This window comes from Lynx rufus, unplaced genomic scaffold (genome assembly GCF_022079265.1).
Source record: "Lynx rufus isolate CCGP_SWC_20201006 ecotype Redwood Valley unplaced genomic scaffold, mLynRuf1.p SCAF_6, whole genome shotgun sequence".
In the NCBI taxonomy this organism is placed as follows: Eukaryota; Metazoa; Chordata; class Mammalia; order Carnivora; family Felidae; genus Lynx; species Lynx rufus.
The window spans coordinates 2,562,324-2,590,221 of record NW_025814878.1 but is presented as its reverse complement, the minus strand read 5'-3'; the positions used below and the strand labels follow the sequence as shown (position 1 = coordinate 2,590,221).

Below are 27,898 nucleotides of genomic sequence, written 5' to 3'. Positions count from 1 at the left end.
AGCATAACTAATTTCTTGGCCTGGTCAAGGCAGCCCATTTGGAGCAGAAACTTTCCCAGAGGGAAGTTTCCATTTGGGGGTGATTCAGTGAGTCAGTCCTGCTTGGATACACGTTAACTTGGTTTCTGCAGAAGTCAGGAGAGGGAAGTGTGCAGGAGAAAGTTCAGTATCCAATAGAGTAGAGCTTAGAGAGGCTGCCTCGTGTAGACCAAGAGGAAGGAACACTTTTAAACATCTTCAGGACCAGAGAACATGACTAGTTTTGTTCTAGCAACATTTCCAAGCCGGGGCTTCCACTAGGCCTCGCCTATGTGTTGCTTGTTAAGTTCTTCGTAAAAGACGAGCATCTTACTGAATTGAGCTACTGGTTCTTCTTACAATACCACAGAGCCAAAGTTCCTTCTCTTCCATTGTATCCTGTGATTTTCATTAGCCTCAGGGACTTGGGCTCTAGACGCTTACTTTATTCTTCTTTCTCAGCTATTAAACAATTTCAAGAGGAAATACTATTTCACTAAACTGTGCCTCAGTCCCTGTGGGAGTCTTCTTTTCCCATGCCCTTAATGAACTTCACTAACGAGACAGTTAGATTAATACGTTACTAAGTGGAAAAAAATATTACCAAGTGGAGACAGGCAACAGCTTAAACTAATATCACACTTTTCTGTTTCCAAAACAAATGTTCCGCCATAAGCAGAGAACGGCTCTCACCAGCCAAGATGTAGTACTGAGTGTCTAAACTTCATGTGCTTGAAGAGCAAGAATATTAATTTGAGGTAGCATTCCTGAGGCAAGTGCTAATGCTGGATCATGGCGTCAAGCAGCCTGGCTGAGTTCACCAAGTGTTCCGATCTTCCTCTCTGTGCTTCTACGACAGAAACGAAAATGCTTTCAGCACTGTTGTTTGCTGTTCCAGAGAACTTTTCTGAAGACTGAGAGGCTTGCTATTGTCTGGCTATTTTCATATGTCTGTAACTCTACAAAGCATAGTAGATTACTCCCCCAAATTTCCTGGTTAGATCCATCGACAAGCTCTCAAGGCCTAATTTTATCCAAATTATTGGAAAATGGAGGACCTAAAAATTGCTTTTAGTCCCAATGGCCACTAAGAAGGAGGGCCTGTACCAAAAGATGCAGTGGAACATTTAGAAAGTACTAGAAATTGTCGTCTGAAAGCACTTGAGAGTCTTGCATGTATAAAGCCCTACCTCCAGCTCCAATTCCTTGACATTTCTGTCTTCTTGCAGAGCATGTATGATAAAGAGGTGTGGCTAGAGGTAGAGTCTCCTGTCTGGCCCTTGTTTTGTGGGCCCTCTTGGCATTAGTGGCTCAGATGAAACATGAGATATCAGTCTATGCCCTGCTTTATTCCCGGGCCCTTGTAGCCACTGAGATACGTGTGTAGAAAAACCTTGAACCTGTCCATAAATGAGAGTTACTGTTACTGTACTTAGCAGTAATGTTGTAAAGACTGTTCAGGCCTGACCTTGTATAGATATTCCAGGTGGTCATGGGTATCCCTGAAGCTCTACAGAAGGCCACACAAGGACTGAAGGCTAGAAACGGTACATCTTGATCAGTGTATTTTTTTTTTTTTTCTGGTTCCAAGTCAGTCCAGGGAATGAATTGTGCTGAGAGAGTTCTAGAGCTCCAGTTAAGTGTCAGCTGGGCCCGATTCTGACCTTTCCAAATGTCTGGGCATACACATGGCGGAATGCTGCAGACGTATACTATGTTGAATTACAGTTTGGGGATCTTTCAAAATTACTTTGAAGACATCGTCATTGACGTTCATAGAGTAACAGGATCTTTTGAAACCACTAGATTGGAAGATAAAAATGCACGGATCCATTAAAGAGAGCTAAGCATGTGTTTCTGAGTTTAGCAGGTCTGGAGCCTCTGTCTCACCGAGAAAGACTGAATCGTGATGGCTCCATAGAGCAGACATTACGTTTCTGCCTCTAGGGGAAGCTTTCAACAATACAATTGGGTGTCTCTTTTCTTTTCCAGCTCCTTATGTGACATACCTAAGTAAAGACCCATCAGCCCCATGCTCTCTGACTGATGCTCTGGATCACTTTCAAGTGGATAGCCTGGATGAACTCATTCCAAGTGACATGAGGAAGAGTGATCTGCCCCCTCAACATGCCCCCCGCAACATCACCGTGGTCGCTATGGAAGGCTGCCACTCATTTGTCATTGTGGACTGGGATAAAGCCACCCCAGGAGATGTGATAACAGGTGTGTCCAAGGAAGATGCTCAGTGTTCCCATTGATCTGTAGGTGGAAAATACAGACTATAAAGGATGAATAAGTGATGGATAAGTGGATGGATGGATGGAGGAACATATGGATGATGGATGGGTGGATTGGATGGATGGATGCAAATGCCTCCTTTTAAAAAGATGAAATAGGGGCGCCTGGGTGGCTCAGTCGGTTAAATGGCCGACTTCGGCTCAGGTCATGATCTCGCGGTCCGTGAGTTCGAGCCCCACATCAGGCTCTGTGCTGATAGCTCAGAGCCTGGAGCCTGCTTCTGTTTTTGTGTCTCCCTCTCTCTCTGCCCCTCCCCCATTCGCACTCTGTCTCTCTCCGCCTTTCAAATATGAATAAATGTTAAAAAAAATTAAAAAAAAAGAAGGATGAAATATAGGCAAGAAGGAAAACTTTGTTGAGTAGTATGAAAAGCACTGGGTGGAAGTCTAGAGTCCTGAATCTTAGTCCCAGAATGGATTACAAGACCTTGAAATAGCTACTTAATCTCTTTGGACTTTAGTTTCTTCATATGCAAAATATGGTTATGTCTCTAAATTCTATAACCCTGCAAATGGCCAAGGAGTCCACATAGCCATTTGTAAGATCAGATCTTGCAGCACAAGTGATGAAAAACCTCCTAATGTGCACTGCCCCATATGAGAGTCAACCTTGGGATCAAGACTCTGTCTCTGGACTTAATTCAGACACGATGCCTGTAGAATTGTAGAGGGCATGTTTCTGGACCACATACTCTTGTTAATATGAATCCCAAAGCTCCCTGGAGAATTCGGTGTCATCACATCATCATATACCCTCCACCTAACCTGAAACCAAACCTCAGTGCCCTAATCCCAGGTACTCATGCCCCTAGCATAAATAATGTAGGTGAGGTATTTATAGGGGCTTGGGCATTTCCAATATAAGGCTGTGCCAATTGCTGCTATATTCATAACCATGGAACATTTTGGTGCATGACAGCCCTGCAATGTGCAGGAAAAGCAACAGACCTCAAAAGGCTAAAGGAAAAAATAGTTGGAGCTCTTTATCAGTAAATGAATCAAGCACCGGCCATCGTTACGTACAACGTCACTGTGAGCACACATGGCTTGCCGTCACTGTCATCAGAGGAGGAGGAACTCCTGTGGAGAGAGCAGCAGCCTTTCACAAGTTCTCCCACTATATTTGTTGAAGAAAGCAAAGAATGCATTCCTCCAGGGAACAGTGTGGAAAGGGCTTTGGAGCCCAGCACACCTGCTTCTGGTTCTGGTGTGCCCCTTGGTGAGCTGTGTGACTCTAATCCACTCTATTTATGCCACCAAAATAGCTCTGGTGAAAATAATCAGTCACAGGTAGCTTGCCTCTTAGATGCAGTCGATGCTGTTGCCCTTCTCCACCTCCTTGACTTGTGACCTGATTTTCTTAACTTCTGAGTCTCTCTCACAGGCTTGTCTGCTTTGCCCCAACAGTAAATATTGGAACTTCTCGAGATTTGGCCCCAAGTCCCCTTTCTTTTTTCCTCTAACTTCTCTCCCTCCAGAATCTCACCCAGGAATGTGGTTTTAATTCATCTTGGAGATGAATCATTCATTGATAGCTCAAGGCTAGGCCTGCCTGTCCTCAAGCTTCAAACAGTAAAATCAAATAGGCACTTGATGTCATAACCAGGATGTTTCCAAAGCATCTCTGACTCAGCATATCCAAAATCAAACTCATGATCCTTCTGATACCCAGCTTGCTCATCTGTGTCTCCTATGTCAGAGAATGACCCCACTCCCCACCCCATTTCTGCAAACATGAAGCTTTGGGATTGTCTTCGAATCTTCTACAATTTCTCCACCATATTCAGTTCATCACTCAATCCTATCAGTTTTACCTTCCAGGCTTCTCTTGAACTCATCCATTTCTCTCCATTAACTACCACATGAACCTGAGTAATCTGAGCGTTACCACCTCTCACCTGGATATGACAGTCGCTGGCTGGCTAGACCACCCGATCCACACCCCATACCTGATTCATTTTACTCTGCACCAGAGAGAGGCATCAAAGACAGTCTGGTTGTGTCTCCCTTTTGAATGAAAAGCAAAAACCTGTGTGACCTAAGGACACTGAGTATTTTCTCTCTTCTGTGCTTCTTCAGCTTCATCTTATGCTGTCCCCACCCCCATCACTCTGAGACTCCATCTCCTGCTGGTTCCTCGGTCTTCAACATCTTTCCTGGTCTTCCCTCTATCTGAGCCCCTCCCCCCACCTCCTACCCTGCACCTTGACTGCATCCCATCCTTCAGTGTTCAGCCCCATTTTCATGACCCCAGGGAGACTCTGCCTGCACACACCTCCAAATGCATGGACTGCCCCTTTGTGACTCTCATCACAACCATATAATTCTGCCTGTGTGTCTGGCTTGCTCCTCCTTCAGGTTGAAATAAAACGAGTCACTGTTTTATCTCCAGCACGTAATATAGTATATGACAAATAGTAAGCACATAGTAAATATCTATTAAATGAATTAATGAATGTGAACTTGGACAAAATATTTAACCTCCCTCTAAGACTCTCTTTCTCTGGGGATAGCAATGCCTACATACTAGAATCAAGAGAATTAATCAAAAGAAAACTTGATTGAACGTGTTTAGAATAGTGTTTGGAACATAGGTGGTACCTGACAAATATTTTCTTCCTTTGTGTATGGCATAAGAGACTCATGTAGAGGATGCACTGCGCTGTGGCATGAACTTCACTTGGCCTTCTGAGGCAGCCTTGGCAGATGTCATGGGCCCACTGGGATCCATTCATAGCACATAAGGCAGAAAGAACCACCTGACAGCTGTCACTAAACATCGAGGTCAAGGGCAGGCACAGATATTCAACAACTAGAAATCAAAGGAGATCCTTCACCAAATGGGTGAGGAGACCGCTGTGAGTCTGGGGTCTTTCAGTCCCCCACACATACATGTGAACACGCACGTGTGTACACACACACGCAGAATTCACCATCAACAGTTTCTTTGTTTCACATGAAGGACAACTGCGTATATCTCTGCCAGGAAATTCTCAAATACTCATGTAGGTCACTGATTTTTCTTCTGCTGCCTTTTTCTCTGTGCAGTCAAGGTTAGTCAAGGTGATTAGTCCTGACAAAATGAAGAAGGCCAGGAAATGTGGGAGATAAAGAGAAGGAAGGGAACCAGCAGTTGTGAAGAAGTATGTTTAATTTTGTTATCCATATCTGAATTCACCAGAAGGTACCAACATTATACCCCATCCAGATGCAGCATGCAGCTCTCTCTCATTCTTGAACTTTTCCCACAGAAGGGAATGCCGCTGTGCTGTTGCCTCTTCCTTGTCCTCTTCCAGGGGCATACCTCATGGGTGATGTGGTTCATTGATGCTCAGTGGGTTCTTCCTTATCTCCACTTGCAGGTTACTTGGTTTACAGTGCATCCTATGAAGACTTCATTAGGAACAAGTGGTCTACTCAAGCTTCTTCGGTAACTCATTTGCCCATTGAGAACTTGAAGCCAAATACAAGGTATGATGTGTTCATCATTAAAAAGAAACAGAGAGAGGGGTGCCTGAGTGGCTCAGTCAGTTAAGTGTCTGATTCTTGATTTTGGCTCAGGTCATGATCTCATGGTCATGAGATGGAGCCCCTCATTGAGCTCTGCACTGAGCATGGAGCCTACTTAAGATTCTCTCTTTCTCTCCCCCTCTTCCCTTCCTTAGCTTGCATAGGCTCTCTCTCTCTCAAAAAAAATTTTTTTAAAGAGAGAGAGAGACCTGTATGTGTGGTCACAGATATCCTCAGGTTGAAAATGAAAAGATCGATGAATAGGTTTTATGATTTCTGTTGCAGTCTCTATTTACTTCTCATAGAGTTTCCAGGGATGCCCACTGTATGTCATGTATTTTATTAGAAGAAATTATTCTATTGTGATTGTTAGTCTATCATGTTTCTGTTTTATTACCAGTTTTCCAGAGACTAGACACTACTTACCCTTGGGGAAAGAAAGGGGCTCTGTGTGTTGAAGGGGAATGGATCCATATGCAGTCAATCATGCGGTGGCTTTAGGCAGCACAGCCTTCATATGTGACATCAATGGGGCAGCAATTACTAAACATATTAGTTAACTGGTACTCAGACTCTGTGATGTAGAAGATCGGACCATTTAGAAAGATGCATTTTACACATTAATAAAGGTTACAAGTGCATCTTCTGAAACTGGACAGTGACTGGTTGGCCAGAGGGCCATCCGGGAACCAGTTTCTGGCTCTCAGTATGAGAGCTACAAAACTTATTCCCAAGGCAACAAGAGGGTGAGTGTGCATTTCCTCTTTTATACTATCTGGTTTTGATAGTAATGATCATCAGAAAAGCTTTTCTGGTGGATGAAAATGGACAAAGCACCAAGAACATGATGGTCAAGTATGGTGTGTATGTAAACCAGCTCTCTGGGGAGAAAAATCCCTGATTAATGGTGTTTACCAATTTCTGTAGTGTGAATACTCCTGCCATGGCCAATTCCAGGCTACCAGTGGGCCTGCATGATTCTTGAATATTTAATGATTGGCTTTCTCAAGCCCATACAAATGACTCCAGCACATCAGTGTCACATCAAGCCCTATATTTATGGAGCAAAGAGCTCTAAATGACATGTCTGTGGACCTGAGGTCTCTCATTTTCTGTACAATCAGAGGAACACAGAGAAGGTTGAAACAAAATACTTTTCTTAAACAGAAATGTGCCAAAGGGCTAGAAACTAGGCAATAGCCATGGGTACTGAGACTTGTGAACTAGCTGAGAACCTTCTTCGGGGGCTTGGAACTGCCATGTGGACTTACCTGAGTTAAGTGTTCACAAACTATTATGGGCTTCAGGATTTGAATAAAAAGCAAGGAGCAAAGCAGGAACCAGAGAAAAGCACTTTTCTTTATTTTTCCCCAGTAATTATGAAAAACTGATTAATTAAAGCAAACAAAAACAACAAATTTAAGACAATGGAGTCGATATCCAATTTTTGTGTTTGTGTGAGTGACAGTGCTTTTCCAGAACAGTCTCAGTGTCACAAGGCTGAAAGAGGTGTGAGAGAGGTTCTTCCTCATAGCTTCTGTGGTAGAACTTGAATCCCAGTCTCCTGAATCCCCACCCCATGGCCAATGTTCTTTCTACAACTTTTGCTGCTAGGCTGATCTTGAGTTTTGGATAATGTCAGGAGATGGTTATGCAGGAGGAAGGTATATTCATTCTTCCAACAGGTCTGCATGAGGGCTCATGATTCCTTAAATATGTATTTAGTATTTTCTCTGTGCCAGGCACCAGACTACGCACTGAGAAAGGGGGTGGGATCGGTTGGGGGTCGAGGGGGTGGATTAGGGTGGGGGAGGCAGACTGTAAGCTACACCGTGGCCTTGTCTTCATGGAGCTCACAGTTCTTCAGCAATAATATAAATAATAAAATTTCACGAGTCAGTGTCCTGAGGCAGAGTATAATAGGGGACTTTTTTCCTGAACTTGTCAGGGGGGCAGTCAAGTGGGCTTCCTTGGGGTAGTAGTAAGCAGCAGTTAATCTGGAGAATGTGGATGGGGCGAGGCCAGGCAGAAAGGACATCCAAAAGCATGGTATGTTCTAGAAAGGAAAGGAGGCCAGTGTGGTGGCAGAGGAGGAAGAGAGGAGGCTGGACAGGCTGGTCCCAGAGGGTCTTGGGAGTCCCTTGAGGCTCCTGTTTTACCCTCCACCCACAGTCAGTGCCCTGATGGACAAGCTGGAAATAGCAGCTGCTACTGTAGCCTTCTCTCTAGGATGCCTGCTCAATTCTTCCTTCCTTCCTTCCTTCCTTCCTTCCTTCCTTCCTTCCTTCCTTCCTCCTCCTCCTCTTCCTCTTCCTCCTCCTCTTCTTCCTCTTCCTCCTCCTCCTCCTCCCTTCTCCTCCTCCTCCTTTTCTTCTTCTCCTTCCTCCCCTCCTCTCCCTCCTCCTCCTTTTCTTCTTCTTCTTCTTCTTCTTCTTCTTCTTCTTCTTCTTCTTCTAAGTTTATGTATTTATTTATAGAGAGAGCACACAAGCAGGGGAGAGGCAGGGTAGGGGAGAGAATCTCAAGCAGGATCCACAGTGTCAACACAGAGCCCAACATGGGGCTTGAACCTACAAATCGTGAGGTCATGACCTGAGCTGAGACCAAGAGTTGGCCATTTAACCAACTGAGCCACCCAGGCACCCCTGTTCCTTCTTCTGATGGAGAGTGCTGGCCAAGGCACAGAGCACACATGGCTCCTCTACGCAGATTTCCTCAAAACCCCCGTGAACAGCCTGATGTAGGGATGCCCATCTTCTCCCTGTGTTACGCTGATACAAAATGTCTCTGGTGGATCCACATTAGTGGTCCTCGTCTTTATTCCATGGAGGCTGCATGTCCCTGTTGTCAGCACTATCCTCAGGGCTTCTCCAGATCCCACCTGAGTCCCTGTGGGAGACATAGGAAATCCCCTCTAGACGAGCCACTGTGTAAAGAACTAAGCTTTGGCTGTTTATAACTGAATCTTGTACTTGAATTTACATGGACATTGCACACCTTGTTCACCCATCTTGGTCCCAGATCACTTTCTAGAGTCTGCATGTTTCATTTATACTTAAAGCACAAAGACTTAGGCTGGGGAGCTATTCAAGAGAAGGTGCCAAGAACTTATATAAGAAGGCAAAGTTGGATTGCTCTTGTTACTTGGGTGAGTCAGAGACTATTCAGTGTTTGAAATATATATATTTTAGTTTCTAGAAGAAGTTTAATGTGGTTTTGAAAGTAGGAACCTTACTCTTTTTTTCATAATTTCATGTTTTTCAGCTTAGTGTATTTAAATTTGCTTTGACACATTAGGTGAGGTTCAAATGGAAATATGTCCTTGGAATTGGGCCGTGAGGGCTTTGTTGGAGGACAGAGTAACTGCGTGGACAGAGAAGGTGGATGGGGGAACACTTAGGTTTCAGTGGTGAGACAGAATTGATACAGTGACGCAATCTTACGAGTCTGGCGTCCTGTGCCATCTCCACAATTGTAGAGCTGTGCTTCCCTCGGTGGACCCTGGGGACTGGTATCAGGACCACTGCAGCGATGGCTTAAGAAATATTCAGCAGAAATGTCTCATGGAGCCTCTGAGTATGTGTCATTCCTTAGGTTTTGATTTCCCTTTTTAAGGAAAGAAAGTATCTGTAAGTTTGACCAGTATCATTGACGTATGCCAAACCCACTGCCTGCAGAATTTTGCCTTAAATAACTCCATAACCACTGAATAAAAGTATGCATAATTGGGAAAACACAGACTGCTGAGTGAATTGAGATTTGGAAACTCATATGTTCTTAATTGTGCATATCTTTTTTTAAAATGAAATTTAAAAAGGATTCTCTTCTAAATGAGATGTGAGTGACTTTCTTGAAAGGCTTAAAAGAAGACCAGATTTCCCAAATGAGCTTTTCTTTGCTGTTTAATCAAGCCCAATGTCAAATATCTCTGTGTAACTGTGAGGCCCAAGACTCCCTTGGTGATCTCAGAAGGTCCGAGGGCTTGGCACTGGGACAGTGATGTAACAGAAGTATGAATTTGCAATCTGAATAAATAATTCACCTCTTGAAAATTTAGCACACTTTAATTAATGCATATAACCTGTGTGCCACGACTGACCATAGGCAAAGGCTTGTTATGAACTCTTGGAAATGGCAGAACCACCACTTACAGGGGTCTGTTACTTCCTTCTTCACCTGTAAGTAGCTGAGGACCACAGGAGCACAGGTAGTGTCTGGTGTTCCAGAGGTAGAGAAGCCACGAAGATTAACAGTAGATTTAGTGGGTCACAGTTGTGGCGTTGGACTCTGGTAGTTTGTAACCACCACTTCTTGTCCTGCAGCTCCTAAGAGCACAAACCAAGATGTCTAGGGACTCCCAACCTGCTTGGCCTATCAGTCTCCCGCTAGATGAACAAGCCCATTCTCTGTTCCAAGACAAAGATTAATCCACAGCAGAACCTCTCCAGGCCTCTTCCCCTTCTTGGACTTGCTTCTCTTTCCTTGAGGCACAGAAGCTTGAAACTCAGTGACTTTTAAAGCTCCAGAGCCAACCATAGTACTTGTCCATGCCCAAAACATCATTGTCAGGTTAGTTCCACTGAGGAGGCCAACGTCGGGACTGGCTGACTTCTCCCTGCCCACAGTGAGTTGCATCGTTACTGGGTCAAACATCCTGCTTTTCCACAGAGTCCAGTGATAAGAATTAGGTTACATTTGAATTCTGCTCTGTAAGTGTCTTGCTGCTCTAGCTTCTCCTTCTCAAGCTGTGGAACTCAAGTGGGGCAAGAGCAGGGCAAGAGGGGTGTCCATCCAGGGATGAGCCTGTGTGGGGCCATGTAGCCTTGATGCCTTAAGGAACACACACTCTCTAAGTGGCTTATTTGCCCGATTTGCTCCTTCTGCTGCCATCAGCTACATTAGTCTATGCTGTTAATTGTATTATTTTGAAAAGTTACTAGAAAATGAGAAAGTTCAGGAAAAATATGAATATCAGTGATGTATTAAGTAACACTCCAGGGCGCTAGGTGGCTTGGTTGGTTAAGCGTCTGACTCTTGGTTTCGGCTTAGGCCACGATTTCACAGTTTGTGAATTTGAGCCCCATGTCAGGCTCTGTGCTGACAGTGTGGAGCCTGCTTGGAATTCTGTCTCCCTCTCTCTCTCTCTCTCTCTCTCTGCCCCTCTCTTACTTGCTCTCTCTCTCTCTCTCTCAAAATAAATAAATAAACTTAAAAAAAAATACTCAGGACATCTGGGTGGCTCAGTTGGTTAAGCGTCCAACTCTTGATTTTGGCTCAGATCATGATCTCATGGTTGTGGGATTGAACCCCACATAGGTCTCCACGCTGAGCTGTCTCTCTCCCTCTCTCTGTACCTCCCCCTGCTCTCTCTCTCTCTCTCTCTTTCTCAAAAAGAAAAAAAAAATTACAGTCAAGCCCTTCCACAGAGCAAATGCTTAATAGTTGGGGAATCTGTCTTATTACACAGAAATTAAAGAAGCTTCTCTTTCAAAAAATGTTTTCTTCCAATTTCAGGTACTATTTTAAAGTTCAAGCCAAAAATCCGCATGGCTACGGACCCATCAGCCCTTCGGTCTCATTTGTTACAGAATCAGGTATCCGCAACTTCATATTCTCATTCTTCTCCTTTTCTCAAAGACAAATCACTTGGAATCATGACTACAATGGAATAAAAACTGAAGAAGTACAATCTTTTCTATTTAATGAGTTCATATTGGATATCACTTCATAAAATAAACATCGTTTTCTTTCTGCTGTGCTAAAATCTGGATAATAAAATTAAGAGTAATCGTCATTGGGAACTGCCTGGAAAGTGGAAAGGTCAAATTCCAATGAAAGGGAAAAATCTAGTTTTCAACCATGTGGGAAAGATAAGTTTGAATCTCTCTGTAGAAGATTTAGTTACAGAGCTAATTTTTTTATTACAAACAGCTGAAGAGCATCGATGTCATGTGGCCAGAGAGGCGGTTGCTTCTTCCAATTAGTTAGGTCTTCAAGATGCTTCTTTTGCCAGGAGACAAAGATGTCTTTACTTCATACGGAGAGTTTAATTAGAATAGCAGCCAGTCTTACAAGCAGTGTCACTCAGAGGATGTCGGTGCACTGGGGCATGCTGGTGTACAGAGCTCTCTGGCCCTCCCATAAGGTGCTCTTGTGGTCATGGTCCACAGCAGTGTGCACAAACTGGCCACGGCCACAGTCCTGGGTTAGCAGCCTTTCCACATGGGAAACTATGCTGGGAGCTGTTACCTATGACTCCGAACGAACCAGGTCACCTTCAGAAGCCCATGTGAACCGGCTGTGCGCTAAAATTGCTCTGGCCTCTCTTTGGTTAGATTATTTCCCACACGTAGTTCGATCCCAGGACATTTGTCATTGGAAGCTATTTTTAAGCATGATGATTTGAAATCTGCATCACAGTAAGTAGAAAAGATAAAATCTTTCATGGGAATACGCTTCATACTAGAAATGCTGGCAAAGGACCTCAAAAGCGTTTTTACTCGTTTCATTTAAGAAGTGTGTTCCTCATTAATAATTAAGAAAGAGAGAAAATCATTTCCAAGGGTTAATTTGGTAAAGAAGGGAACGTGTCTAGTTCATGGCTACATTTCCTAAAAAGAGTGTGGACCTTTGGTGACGATCAGAATTAACATGATAAAAGTGTATAGAAAAAAAATAATTCAAATCTAGAAAGCTATCAAGAAATTCTGGCCCCAAGTCTGAGAACAGAAATGTAATTTCTGAGACTGCCATACAGTTTGAAAGAGATAGCTCTCTGCTACTCCCCCTCCTAAGAAAAGTCCTGCCGTGCCCCCACCCTAACCGTTGTGGCTTCCAAAGAGTGAGCGTTGGCCCCCCCACACCTCTGAAGAAGACTGTCTTTTACAGTCAGCTCCGAGGAGATCCTTACGTATGCCATTTGACAATTTGATAATTACTTGCAATTTGACAATTATTTGCCCTGGGCATCTTTGCTTGTTCAGTGAGTTTGTTCAAGCTTCTCCTTCCCTTTGCACAGCCCCGCTGAAAGTGGTTACTTGACAACAGGAACATTGTCAAGTAATTGAATTCTGGCACTTGCCGAACATAAAAATCCGTGAAGCAAATGTGTACGTGTAACGTAGGCTGCACCACAGGGGCAAGCTTTGGTTGTTGTTTGTGCTGTGCTGTTGTTCCGTATGTTCCCCTCCACCCTGCCCTGGAGTATTTGACATTTTTTTCAGCAGACTGTTGAAACTTAAGAGCAGGAGAGCAAAACAGGCATTCACACTTACAGCTAATGGTAGGTCCCTGTTCTGTGAGAGTGAATGAAAGATCTGTACAAAGGGGTAGCTCAAGGGAGATTTGGGTAATGGAAATATTCTGTATCCTGCTTGTGGGGGTTCCAAGAACAAATGCATGTGTTGAAACTCACAGGATATTTACCCTGAAAGGGCAATTTTTCTTTATGATCATTAAAAAAAAAAAATGAATGGCCCATGTTTACCTAGCCCATGGCATGTTATAAAAATGAACTATTTCTTTTTAAGTAACTCTTTTTTAAGGTTTATTTGTGTTTATTTGAGAGAGAGAGAGCACGTGCATGCATGCTCGCACAAGTGGGGAGGGGCAGAGAGAGGGGGAGACACAGAATCTGAACCAGGCTCCAGACTCTGAGCTGTAAGAGCAGAGCCCAACACGGGGCTCGAACTTGCGAACTGGGAGAGCATGACCTGAGCCAAAGTCGGACCCTTAACCGACTGAACCACCCAGGCACCACAAAAATGAATTTTTTCTAAAGCAGCATTCCTTAAAAAGCTAGTTCCGTATTTTCTTAAGTGGCATTTTTTGGGCTAAGATACAGAGATTGTAAGTACCACTTTGTTGAGGTGCAAGTGGCATACAGTAAGCCGCACACACACACGGTGTACAACTCAGTAGCTTTTAAAGTGTTTACCCCCTTGAAGCCATCACCACAATCACGCTAGTGAGTATCACTGTCACCCCAACGTGCTCACTGCTGCTGTGCAACCCAGCTCCCCTGTCCCCGCCATGCGCCCATCTTCTCCCGTTTCCAGGCAACCACTCCTCTGCTTTCCGTCTCTCTAGATTATTTACACTTTCTAGAATTGTATACAAATGAAATCATACAGTGTGAACTCTTTTGTCTGGCTTCTTTCACTCAGCAAAATCATTTTGAGATCCATCCATCCATATTGTATATATCAATAGTTCATTCTCTTTTATTACTTAGCAATATTCCATCATATGGCTGTGCCATAACTTACCCATTCACCTGTTCATAGACATTTGAGTTGGCTTCTACTTTCTGGCTATTACAAACACAACTGCTATGAACATTCATGTACAAGTGTTTGCATGGACAAGTGCAAAGTGTTTGCATGGACAAGTATTTGCATGGACATGTCTCTTGGATAAATACTAAAGAATGGGGTGGATAGATCAGATAGTGGGTATATGTTTACCTTTTTAAGAAACCAAACTTTTTTGTCAAGATAGACACATCTTTTAAAAATGACAAATATTGAATTCTTTTGTAGTACCCGAATCAAAATCTTAACTATATTGTCCCACAACTTCTATGTAAATAATAAGGCAATTTAATTAGAAAAGAATATAGGTGGTGGGCAGGGAGGAAGGGACTTGTTGGGATGAGCACTGGGTTTTGTATGGAAACCAATTTGACAATAAATCATATTTAATATATAAAAAAAGAAAATATTTCTCAGAAGGAAATGCTTAGAAAATAAAAACTAAGGAAAACATTGGCGTCTCTCAAATAAAATATATTGTATCTATTCCAGGGAGTTCTTCAGTTAGCACTCTCAGTTACAGTAAACATTTCAACAATTGCATGGTTGTGAAATATGATAGTGAAGTCAATTATTTTTTTTTCACTCTACAGACAATCCTCTGCTTGTTGTGAGGCCACCCGGTAAGTTTCTCTTCTTGACGTAAATAATGAACCTGACATTCTAGTAATCATGTTGAATACTGAATATGAGATTGCTATGATTACTCACCAGTAGAAATGCTAGACCATTTTTGCATTTTTTTAATGTATTTTTGAGAGAGAGGGTGTGAGTGGAAGAGGGGCAGTCTCCAAGCTGTCAGCACAGAGCTGGACGTAGTGCTCGAACCCAGGAACCATGAGATCATGACCTGAGCTGAAGTCGGAAGCTTAATCCCCTGAGCCACCCAGGCTCCCTGACCATTTTTGCATTTTTATGATTTTTGACAACTTCTGTGGTTTCCTTGTACTCTTCATCCTGATCTAGGGAAAAGAATGAACTGAGAATTTTTTTTTTATAGGACCCTAGCAGCTAATATCTATAAAAGAAAACCATTATGGAGGGGCCAATATCAATGAAATAGATAACTATATTTATATTCCCTTTCAATATTTTAAATTGCTGAAAAGAAAGAAAAATGGATTAAGTGTACAACGCATCTTTTACTTGGTGTTTCAAACCAGCTGTGAAAGCCCTATTGCTCAAGTTCAAGACAGGTCTTATGAGTGACAGGAACAGTAGGAGCCTATGCTGAGAGACTTTCGGAGTGGAGAGGTAGCATGGCATGTCCAAAAAGATCAAATATGCCATTATATCTTATTTGCCTTGAGGCTTAAAGGCCTTTTCTTACTTCAAGAATCCCTTATAGAAATGCAAATACAGTACTTGAAATATGTTCAGGTAAGAGGAACTCCTCAATTGTACTTCAGTGCCAAGAAAGAAGGGGAATGAGGAAAAGGGTGCCCACTGAGGAGGTGAGAAAAGCCCTGAGAGGAGGGGAAAGGCCAGTGAACAAGCCAGATTTTCTGATACTTTGTGTGACAATAAATGTTGTGGAGTGCCATGACTTAGAGATTATGTTTTGTATTATCAAGGTGGTGAGCCCATCTGGATCCCATTTGCTTTCAAACATGACCCCAGCTACACGGACTGCCACGGCCGGCAGTATGTGAAGCGGACGTGGTATAGAAAATTTGTGGGAGTTGTTCTTTGTAATTCACTGCGGTATAAGATCTACCTCAGTGACAACCTGAAAGGTAGGTCTTTGAGAATGGTGTGGTGTGGGAAGGTATGGAAATGGAAATTTTTTATTTTACCAGGTACTAAATTGACATAGCAGGTGCATCAGAATGTATTTGAAGTGTGGACCCATTATATCTCACTCTGGCTCAACACAATTTGGATATTTAGGCTCTATTTTGGAGTTACTCGTTTTTGTTTTCTGTATTTTTTAAATCCACTGCATTTTAGAAATGAGGTCCAAAATTCTGGTAGATATATGAAGTCCAATTTTCTTTGCCATTAATTCAATAATAATAGGTATGAGCGTAAGCCAGAAGTATTGAAGAACAGTTCTGCCCACTCTAGTCCTTGCCATTGCCACACCGTTGTGAAGAAAAACTGTAGACGGTGAAGCATACATCAGAAGTATTATTTTTTTCTGTGTCTGAATAAAAATTGCACTGTTTTCATTATGGTAAGGCATTAAAACAAAGAATTTCATGAGTATCTTGAGCTACTATTTCAAAATGCCATTTCTACCCAGCTGGCTTTGACCCATCCACCTATACAAATTTGGGTTTTTTTATTTTAAAACTTGCACACCTTTAAGATTTTACTACATACATTTTTAAAACCTTTATTCAGCTGCTATAGATTTTTTTCATAGGTCATTTTGTTTTTGTTTTTGTTTTTCATGCTAGTGGTGATCATTTAAAGACAATGTCAAAACAAAGTCTCCCCTACCATTCTCCACTCTGGCAGTTTCTCAGTGTGTGTACCTCTCCTAACAGCCACTGTCTATTTGTTTATCTGTGCTCTTTCTTTTCTCACCCACCATTGTGCTTTCCGTGCCCTGCATCAGAATTCCTGGGAGAGATTACACAGCCACTCCAGTATCCCAGGGTTGACTGAAACAACTGCCCTACTGTGCAGCTGTGGTTCAGTACCACGGACAGCAGCTTATGACTCAGACACACACCCTACTTCTAGTTATGTATGAAAATAGGTTCTATTTTTTACAGATCTTCATGCCTTTTGTAATTATCTCATAATATATTCTCTATCACAGTTTCATCTATTCCTTTTTTTAAAGAACCAAGGAGTAAAAAGCCCTACCAGTTAAAAGCTGAAACTGCCTATTATATTAATAGTTTCCATTCAGTGAAGACTTGATAAGTATTTAGCATACACAAGCTTGCTGAATCCTTACAACACTTATGAGGTTGGTGCCATTATAATTTTTCCAATGTGGAAAGTATGACACACAGAATTTAAGTACCCAGTTCAAATGGTCTCCAAAGCTTGTGCGAACTCTCAAACCAGCTGTACATTTTTTGACCAGTCACTGACCCATTGTATTCCCTCATGCAGATACATTCTACAACATTGGGGACAGCTGGGGAAGAGGTGAAGACCACTGCCAGTTTGTGGATTCACACCTTGATGGAAGAACAGGGCCTCAGTCCTACGTAGAAGCTCTCCCCACCATTCAAGGTAATTAGAACAAAGGCCTGATTATACCACCCTGGGGGCTGGGAGAGGAAGGCTAATGTAAGGAGAAAATCACCAGAACTCTCCCTTTTGTTTGCCATTTAAAGACAGGTGTTGGTAACATTTTTGGATCATAAAAATAAGGAATCAACAAAATACTCCAACCATGTGCTAGAATTGGGGTGAACTTAGGAAAGGCAGGGATACCAAGGAATATAAGACCTTGTCCCTACTCTCAGAAAAATCACTTCCCTGCTCTGTAACTGGGAAAGGTAAACAAATAGTGAAAGGTAACTAATTTAAGGAACAACTTAAAATACAGATAATGACAAGAGTTACATCACATAATTGTCCTATTGTCAGGTAATTGTGCAGATTATAGTCTGCACAATAGGGAGGCAGGCCACTTGAAGCTATCAGGGAAGAAGAGCCGGAGTCTGAGCTGGGTCATAAGAAGACCTAGACATGCAGAGATTGGAGAGTCTTCCAGGCAGAGGATGGCACAAACAAGGGTACAAAGGAGGAAAGAGTCAATGAACATGCAAACCAACCATAGCTTATCATACACTTCAGAAGATAGTGTATCAACTATTTCATTAGGCATTATAGAGTGAGAACAAAGTATATCACTCTTAAAGGTTAACAACTTGCAATACACTACCAACTCCCTCAACTGCCAAAAAAGTAAACAGAACAACTGAATGAGGTACAGCACTGTTTCCATTATGCCCTTAACTCTTAGTGATCTAGCATTTTCAAGACATGACATGTTCCAGCAACATGTTTTAGTTTACAAAAAAAGATACAATACGCTGGGATGCAAATTGCCCATTTTTAAAGAGTTAAGATAGAGTAAAATACACACAACAGTAAAATAAGTGATTAGAGTTCTCCTAAGAAACAGAACCAGAAAGAAAGAGAGAAACAGAAAGAGAGACAGAGAGAGATTGAGGGAGAGGTGTCTTAAGGAGTTGGCTCATATGATTGTACAGGCTGGCAAGTCCAAAATCTGCAGACTAGGCTGGAGACCCAAGGAAGAGTACGTGTGGCAGTTTGAGTCTGAAGGCAGTCTGCTGGCAGAATACCCACCTTTTCAGGGGAGGTTAATCTTTTCCTAGTAGGGCCTTCAATTGATTGGATGAGGCCCACCCACATTCTAGAATAACCTGCTTTACTCAAAGTCTGATGATTTGAATGTTAATCTCATCTAAAAATGTTTTTACAGAAACATCTAAAATATTTGACCAAATATCTGGGTACCATGGCCTTGCCCAACTGACATAAAATTAACCATCACAGTCAGTTTATAAAATATATCACATTTCTTTATTTTTTCAGACTCTTGCATTGCCCCAGGGTTACTATGCATTATTTATAGTTCACTGTGTTTCTGCAACTGTGGCCATGGTTTTGGTTCTGAATAGAGGTGCTGCTTACTTAGTATGCTCACTGGTGGAATGGCGGGTAACCTTTCAGCTGGCAAGAATGAATAGGGCCAAAGGGGAGTTGTCACAAACGCTTTTGAGCAGGTTGGGGCCTCACTTTAACTTTATGGGAGAACTGCTCAGAAATGCTATAGTATTCTTTCCTTGGAGAGATTCACTGGAAAGATCTAAAAGCCTACCCCAGATTCCAAGAATTAAACCTGGAAGCTTGAGGTTCCAGGCAAGTCAGGAGGCCCTAAATTCTGTGAGGACAGGTGGGAATCTTGCTGAGAGTTGCAAGACTCAGAGAAACATTCTCTCTCTCTCTCTCAAAATAAATAAATAAACTTAAAAAAAAATAGGGGTGCCTGGGTGGCTCAGTCAGTTAAATGTCCAACTCTTGGTTTTGGCTCAGGTCATGATCTCACGGTTTGTGGGATCGAGCCACATGTCAGGCTCTGCGCTGACACTGTGGAGCCTACTTGAGATTCTCTGTCTCTCTCGTTCTCTGCCCCTCCCCCACTCATGAATGTCTCTCAAAATAAATAAATACACTTAATAAAAAAGACTCAGAGAAGCATTTTACTTACTAGGGTACCGACCAGCTTATTATAAAAGTGTACAGTGGGTGGGAGCAGACAGGTGGAAGAGACACATAAGGCACAGTGTGGGGAAAGGACATAGAGTGTAAACACCCTCTCTGGGAGTGCCCTCCTCCCAGCATCTGAACCTGTTCACCAACCCAGAGCTTTCAGAACATCGTGCTTTTGTGTTTTTGTGGAGGCTTCCTTACATAGGCATGATTTAAGAAATCACTGGCCCTTCATGATTGAACTCAATGTCCAGCCCCTGTCCCCTCCGCAGAGGCCAGGAGGTGGGACCAAAAGTCACACCCTCTAATCACATGGTTGTCCTCTCTGGTGACTAGCCCCGCCCATAGATGCTTTCTGAAAGTAATCTCATTAGCATAATCTCAGGAGTGGTCCAAGGCATTTGTTATGAATGTCCAGATACCTTAACCACTCTTATCACTTAGGGAATCCAAGAGTTTTAGGAGCTGTGTGCCAGGAACAGGGATAAAGACCAAGTATATAATTCTTATTATAAATCACAATATCACAGATGCACTTTCTTTCCCTCTCTTTCCTTTTGCCCTTTTAGGCTACTATCGCCAGTATCGCCAGGAGCCAGTCAGCTTCGGCAACATTGGTTTTGGAACCCCCTACTACTATGTGGGCTGGTATGAGTGTGGGGTGTCCATTCCAGGGAAGTGGTAACCATGGGATGATCGTGCTGAAACTTGCCCCGTCCGGCCCCCCTGGGCTAACTTGCACTAGGGGCTGAGAGCAGGAACAGACAGAGAGCGTTCCAAGCCCCACCGACCCTGGGTGCCAGCAAGGCCACATGGTGGACACCGGACATTTCAGGCGTCTTCAGTCTGGAACTCAGTCCTCCTCTTTGGCCTGGACTACACACAGTTCAATGTTGCTGTTAACTTTGCTTCTCCACGTGGTTTCCTTGTAATAGCACATCCCAGAGAAACACGCAACTACAGTAGGGGATGCCCACTGATTGAGTACAGTTTTCACACTTTTTAGGCACAAAATTCAGACATGTCGTCTCCAGGGAACAGCATAAGTAAACATGCGCTTGCTTCAGGGACTGCTACATGCTTTCTTTTCTCTCATTGGACTCTTCCAAAATTAGTCAAATTTAAGTTTCAGATCACTCTCTATGCAGTAGAACTGAATTACTAAAAACACCACCAAAAGAAATCTATCCTACTTCAGATTTATTCCATGGACTTACCCACTACTAGATCAAATGTACCAAATCATATTTGTAAATTCTCAATTTTGGTATATATATATATGTATATATGCATATACCTATCCTCACTTGTCTGCAAGAACACCGATTAAAGTTGCTAAATTTGTACTTGTTCACTAGATAAATGTGTGTGGGACTTTTTGGAGCAAAGGTACTGTTTATTAACATCTTTTGGAAGTATCCACAGAATCCACAGAATCTGTATACTACGTAACGAGAACAATGGAAGTGCATGCCGCTAGACTGTGGGAGTGACGGGGATACTGCAGTGTTAGCAGTGACCTAGTCACAGACCGAGTGCTTTCTACCTAAGGAGACAGACAATCTTTCCAGACCCTGGTGAAAACTACTAGTTGCCTCTCTGGGGACATATCCCGTATGTTTTCAGAATAACTGGGGACACCTGGGTGGCTCAGTCAGTTAAGCGTCCAATTCTTGGTTTGGGCTCAGGTCATGATCTCATGGTTGGTGAGTTCAACCCCTGCATTGGGCTCCCCAGTGAGTATGGAGCCTGCTTGGGATTCTCTCTCTGCCTCTCTCTCCCTCTCAAAATAAAGAAAACATTACAAAAAAAGGAATAACTAAGATTTTACATCCCAAATGATTTAAAAATCCCGTTTAAAAAAATCCTTTCCCCTTTCCTGCCTGAGTATTTCCTCCTCTACATTTGAGCATCTTATCCCTTTTGACTACCACACAGGAGCATTTATTTAAAAACACGTTATTCTAATTCTTTTTAAAATATGGTGTCCTTTCCACAAGCTTGGCTCCCCTGTGTCCTCAGGCAGCTCCGTGGGATGAAGATTTTGCCTTCTTTCATAAAGATTTCAGCATAGGGGAAGCAATGGTCGGAAGGAGCTGGAGGCGTGCCCTTTTCTGGAGCCCCCAGGCTGTACCACCGTGTACTGATTTAATGGCAGAATTCAGTCCAGCCTCCTGGAGTCAATTATTTTCAGTACCAGTACTGTGTGAGATGAAACCTGATGTATCTGGTGGGTTTGAAGGTAAAACTTACATGGAAACAGGTAACTTTGCAGGGTCCTTTCGATGGGGCTGTGAAAGCTGATATTCTCCTCAGATTCCACAATCCCCTTCCCACGATAAAGAACAGTAAAGAAAATACAAGCATTCTGACAACCTGGGAAGATACTAGAATTCCTGAGGGGGCAGATTAGATACCCAGTTCGTATGTTACTCACGGTTTAATGTGCAAAATAGGATGGGCTCCTCTGAGGAGTTTTTGGGGCTTTTGCCCATGAAAGGAGGATTATTTAAAAAAGGATGTCTGAAAACCTTATTCTGTACCCAAATGAATGTTCAAACACACTTCACAGTTCTAAGTGAAAGATCTGATCTTTAAATATAAGTGAATTTTCCCAATAAACACACAACTTGCTTCCTCCATTTCTCCCGCCCACCCCTCCAAACTTCTGTCTGGTTTTAGCCTCCACTAGCATGCTATTGGAGAGCAGAGAAAGATGCCAAAATGAGGCCCTGGGGAGGGGAGAGAGCACCAGCAGATTGCACATTTCCTGAAAGTGTTTCCTTGGGTATAAATAATTCATTAGCATGGACAAGAAGAGAGCCATTTGGTCTGTTCCACAAGCCTGTTGTGGTTACGGGGCCTCCTTTGGAAGATACAGAGCTCTGGATCGTCCTGGAGACACAGGCAAGCCCTCCTCTGTGATTCACACACTAAAGGGTGCATTCCCGGCTTCACCCCCAAAGGACCGTCTGCTCATTTCACATACTAAAGGACATGTGTCCCTCAGAAGGAATTTACACTCACCTCACAGAAATAAAAAGAGTTTACTTGCATTCACGCATGCAATGATTTTCAAGCCCTGCCTAGATCCTTAGACCGTATTTCGTTATAGAAATCTAAACTTCTAGTGAAAGTAAACGCTTGCAGTTTTTGATGGAAATTCCTACAAACCCCAGATGACAGAGCAGCCAAAACAAAAACAAAAACCAGTGAATCTCAGTATAGGTAGGTGGTATATTACTGATACTCTGTCCATACTAGGTTATGTAATGGTCCAAACACATGCATGGTGGCCACATCAAGTTCCTGGTTCTGTGTCAGTTCTGGACGCCACATTCTCGGAACACCACAGGTCTCAAAACCGCTTCGTGCCAAGTTTGGAGGAAATTAATGGACTATTTCCCCAAAGAAGACTTGCTCTATTTCAGAGGCTCTGAGGAAGAAGAACTTGCCAACTCTAGAAGTCAGAAGTAGGCACACGTGTGAATTAAAGGGAAAGAACATTTGGCTCCGTGGGATGCAGTTTTAGAAGAGTCCAATCATCAGAGGAGCCTCATCGGAAGGTAGTGAGATGTCCATCACCGAAAAGCCTCAAGTATACCTGGAAGTGTAAACTTACAGTTGGAGGCCCACACCTGTTTTTCTATGGGCTGTGAGCTCAGAATGGTATCTATGCATTTAAAGCATTATAAACATAAGAGCTGAACAAAAAACCAGTAATATATTACAGAGACCATATGTGGTTTGCAAGGTGTAAAATACCATCTCACCCTATTAGAAACAGTTTGGGTACATACGGATCAGTTTTCTTGAGGTTGAAAGAAGGTTTAAGCATTTAAAAACTAGCACATAGTACTTAACAGATGTCCATTCAGTTTTCTCTTACTTGAGTTCTATTTATTTCTGACCATCTCTACAGCCTAATAATGCTTGAACGCTCCAAGTGGTTGGATCCTGGGTTCCCAGTTTTCCCATTTGGCAAACCCTTTGTTTGTGCTGTGGTCTCAGGAGGTAACTCGCTCTTTGGGAGGCTTCATGCATATTTATTACCGTCTGGTTAGAACATAACTTGCAGCTTTTACAAGATGAGTTTTGACTTATTTTCTCCCCTTTGACCTACTCGAGCCACGTGTCTTGGTCAGTTCAATGGGGCTGGGGAATTTGGAAATGTGGTGATAAATGGGGTTACACTGGGGTTCCTCTCTCTGCATGGAAATCAGCTCTTAGTCACTAGTACAGTTATGTGATGATTCTGCTGATAGAATCAATCAGCCGATGCTTGTGTAGCATCTTACATGTTGTAGATGCCTTAAAATCATCTCCTTGAGGTGTAACTATTTTGTAGTTACAGGTTAGAAGTGAGTTTAAAAAAAAATATCTTCCCAACTGTCCATTTCCAACCATTCTCAGATCAGGTTGAGCTCAGTAAAATTGTATGAAACCACAGAGTGTACCTGTTATGAATGGAGGTGTGGTTTTAAATCTTAGTTGTGAGATTATTAATGTACAGAGTTTAGCAATCAAATGAGAGCTAAGCACGCAAAGGTTTATGACAAAAGTGAAATGAAATTGATATGAAATTGCAAGTCAACAGGGGCTCCTGGGTGGCTCACTTTGGTTAAGCATCTGACTCTTGGCTCAGGTCATAATCTTAGGGTCATGAGATTGAGCTCCGCGTTGGGCTCTGTGCTGAGCATGGAGCCTACTTAGGATTCTCTCTCTCCCTATCTCTTTCTGCCTCTATCCCCTGCTTGCACTCTCTCTCTCTCTCTGAAATAAAAAAATTTCAAAGCAATGAGAAAATGAAGCCGACAAATTTAACACACGCACAAAAATGTTTGATCTAGATTGGGAAAGCAATATTCTCTCAGGCAGTGGTTATTTGATGGCCAAGAATAGAAATACCTCGAGAGTTAAGTAAAGGGTTTGTGTAAGGTTGGACTGCACAGTCTCAGGACAGAAAATAATATGTGGGAGGCACTGCTGAGTCACAGGGATTGTCAGGTTGGGAAGTAATTGTTTTTTTCTCTTTTCCTCTCTGGTATGTTGTCTCTCCTGCTCTCCGTGCACAGCCCCATTCCCTTCCCTGCAGATGGCTTTCTCTGGATGCAAGTGGCCCAAAGGGCTGCCGTATACAACTGCAGTGTCTGGCTACCACACTGTATGCAGCGATCTGTCTACAAGACCTTGTAACTTTGCTTCTCCAACTCTCCAAGTCTCTTAGTTTCCAGTTCCAAATATCCCCACTACACTCTGATTGGATATGTTGGGCAAGGGTCCACATGCTGATCAAATCAGCTCTTCCCATGTGGTGGGGTCAACTGGTAGAAACCAGACTGCCTATGCCTGCCCCATGCACAGGGGCTGTTTGATATGGAGAAAGGTAATGACTGATGTCTTGGGACAGATACACATAGGTGAATAAGAAATCAAATAAGAAAAGTGAATCATTTTAAAATCTGGCCATTTTTAAATCTCAGGATGTATCATGTTTGTTCACTACGAGGCTTTATGTTTTCTATGCTCTTGTCTTTCTACCATTGGGGTAATCTCCTGATAGAATCCAGGCATCCACATCAGGCAAGATGCTACCCAAGCATGGGTTGATCAGTTCTATCAGCAGAATCAAATCAAAGAAGTTCGAGGATAATTCCAAATGTTTCTGATTAAATTATGGGCTGGATGCACTCTACCACATGTTTCTAAAGAAAAAATTAATGTATTCCTTTTACTGAGGTGCTCCCGGAAATTCTTATATTTTGCTATTTTTTTTTTAAAGTAGGCTCCATGCCCAATGTAGGGCTTGAACTCACAACCCTGAAGACCAAGAGTCAAATGCTCTATCTACTGAGCTATCCACGTGCCCCAGTTTTTAAATTTTGGACAGAAATAAGAAAATATTCAAATACACAGTCTTTTGGAAGCTTTCTGTTACCAGGTCAATGATGAAATAAATGGCTGATACTAGCATAGTCTTCCTGAATGAGATACAATGAATTAGCCAGAAATGGAAACTTCTTGATAGCCCTGGAAGTAAATGGCCCTGAATACTCACAGGGGTGGGTGGTGGTTGTGGAGGGTCTCTGGAGTGATGAGAGGTACACTTTGCTGGGTGCTTTGAGATACCCACCTTCCTCAGGGTAAAATCCTAGGTCCTTCCCACAGCCTCCAAGGTGCTCCACAATCTGGTCACCCCCCACCCATGCCCCCAACATACCCATTGACACCAACAACCCGGCCACCACTCTGCCCTCCTGCTGCCCCCTCCAGCTGCTCCTGCCTGTCACAGAGCCCACACAGAATGGGCTCACAGTAAATATTCGTTAACAGGGTAAACATATGGCAAAGATACAGATAGGAATTGAAAAGACAAAGCTTTTCCATCCAAGATTATCAATGAGCAAAACGTGCTCCTTCAGCCTGCCAGTCTGTCTAGGGTTCCCTCAGATCCCTGCAGCTTTCTGCAAAGCTGTCCCCAGGGTGCTGACATCTGCTCCCCATCGCCACTCACCTGCAGCCTCCACTACCCCTCATTCAGGAGACTCTTCACCTCTCAAGGCAGATGGAGCCAGCAGGTGAAGCCACCAGTCTCCCATGAGCCTGCAGTGTGCTCACTCTATGCCCCGGCCTTCCACCTCATCCCACACATTTGTCACACCACCGCCACACCCAGGCCTCTGTGACCCACCTCACACCCAGCTCCCCTGGCCCCAGTCTCCCTAGTGGCTCAATCCAGTGGACACCGGTCAGTCTTTTCCAATTATTGAGGTTTGGCAGCACTTGAATACTTACCAGCTTGTCCTTGAGCCATTTGCCACATGGTTCTTCCTTTCCTGGCTCCAAAATGGCAGCCAAGTCCTCTTGTTTTTTAAGGGACTTTGGATAATACCTGAAGGCAACTTTCTCCTCTGCCTTTCTTTCCAAAGCCTAATAACATTAAAGGGATTTATGCAAGGGCAGGGGATGAATGCTTTGGGAGTTACTGTGGGGAGGAGACATTTCCCCCAAGATGGTGGGTAGTTGCTAGATAGGCCCTGCAGGCCATTCCTTCCCATCTCTCCAGGGATGTGGTGGAACGAGGATGAATGTAGTGAGCCAGTAGGGCTGGAGCTGAGCTCACAGAGGTTTCTAGCTGACTCCATCCGGAGCCTTCTCCCACTGACACACTGCAAGGAGCAGGAGGGTGTTTCCTTCAGCTGTGCAGGCCTGAGAGTGAACACACAGTGACAAGCCACCCCTTCTTTCATGCACCCTGCTAATGCCAATTGAATTAAAAATATGTGCCAGACATTCCTCTAGGTACTGTGGCTATGCACCCAATCCCTGCCCTCATAGAGATTGTATATCATGGAGCAGATGGAAAACATGCAAACAAGTATACCATATGTCAGTTGGTGAACGTGAATGAACATCAATAGAGTGGATGATTGCATCACGGGCAACTGGAGGCTAGAAGCAGGAAAGGCCACTCAAATGCTCAGTTCTGGGAAAGACCTAGGATTTGGTGAGAGAGAAGGAAAGTGGGGCATAGGAGGGAGCACCAGTAATGACTGAACCTAAGGAGTTTCTACCTGGGCATATGGGATCTCAGACTTGACATGTAAAAGCAGTAGTAAAATAATGCTCATTTCCTGGTCTTTTAACTCAGTAGGAATACCCTAGTTGATTATGTTGCTACAAGTTTAACACCATAGCAAGAGAGTCTAGATCTTGCCTACCCAAAGGACTCCTACCCACGTCCAAACCTACCCACCCAACTAGTGACCCATCTTCAAGCCCAGACATCACCAGTGAAGAGAGGAGGGACAGCAAGGCTTTTTCATCCAAAGATCAAAGAGTTAAGACTCATTTCTCCTTTTACACAGTAACTGGATACTTACTTTATGTTTGGGAGACTAAAGGGCTCTTTTGCAATTTTCCCCAAACAAAGGGTATCTCCCCTCCAACAGACAGATAATTGATGTCCATATTTTTTTTGGAACCTTGCCAAACCAACCTCCAATGCACACTGAATTATAAGTGTCATGAAGGCAGAGGCCATGTCTGCTGGGTTTTTTACTGTCATATCCTGGCATCATATACAGAGCCTGGCCCATAGTAGGTGTTCAGTAAGTAAGTCTTCAACAACAAAATGAATGAGCAAATGAATAAGTGAATGCATTCTCTGTTGCTCTCCTCTGATTGCATTTCTTCTAGGTATGCTACTTCTTTCAATCTACTGGCTCTGTTCAGTTTGTTTCAAAGGACAGAGAATTTGAGGCTAGGATCATTATCTCAAGAAAGTCCCACTAGCCTGGAGAAATTCTTCCAGTGTCTCCAGTTAGTATCTCCTCCAGGTCTTCAGTTAGCTTATTTCCAGTTCTGTGACAATGTTTTTCATTTATGCAAATTTTTTTTTGCATTTGGAAATTGGAAACCTGATACCTGAGATATATTATATACCATTGTCACATAGAACTTAGAATATGAAAGTTTGGTAACTCAAGACTATCATGCTTCCTTTATTTTTGCCAGGAAGCAGGGGAACTTGCAGTTAAGGATAAGAAAAAT

The 27,898-nt window shown here is 43.1% G+C and overlaps 1 protein-coding gene across 1 annotated transcript in view; it reads left to right on the top strand.

Annotated features, from left to right (window-relative positions):
• The window catches only part of FNDC1 (fibronectin type III domain containing 1), an 80,380-nt gene extending 59,694 nt beyond the window's left edge, over window positions 1–20,686 (top strand). The window contains exons 14-20 of the mRNA XM_047101970.1: window positions 2,011–2,241; window positions 5,678–5,786; window positions 11,340–11,419; window positions 14,731–14,760; window positions 15,712–15,873; window positions 17,210–17,332; window positions 19,915–20,686. Coding sequence (XP_046957926.1) covers window positions 2,011–2,241; window positions 5,678–5,786; window positions 11,340–11,419; window positions 14,731–14,760; window positions 15,712–15,873; window positions 17,210–17,332; window positions 19,915–20,030 — 851 coding nt within the window. The 3' untranslated portion in view covers window positions 20,031–20,686. The remainder of the gene's footprint in view (window positions 1–2,010; window positions 2,242–5,677; window positions 5,787–11,339; window positions 11,420–14,730; window positions 14,761–15,711; window positions 15,874–17,209; window positions 17,333–19,914) is intronic.
• Window positions 20,687–27,898: the final 7,212 nt, after the last annotated feature.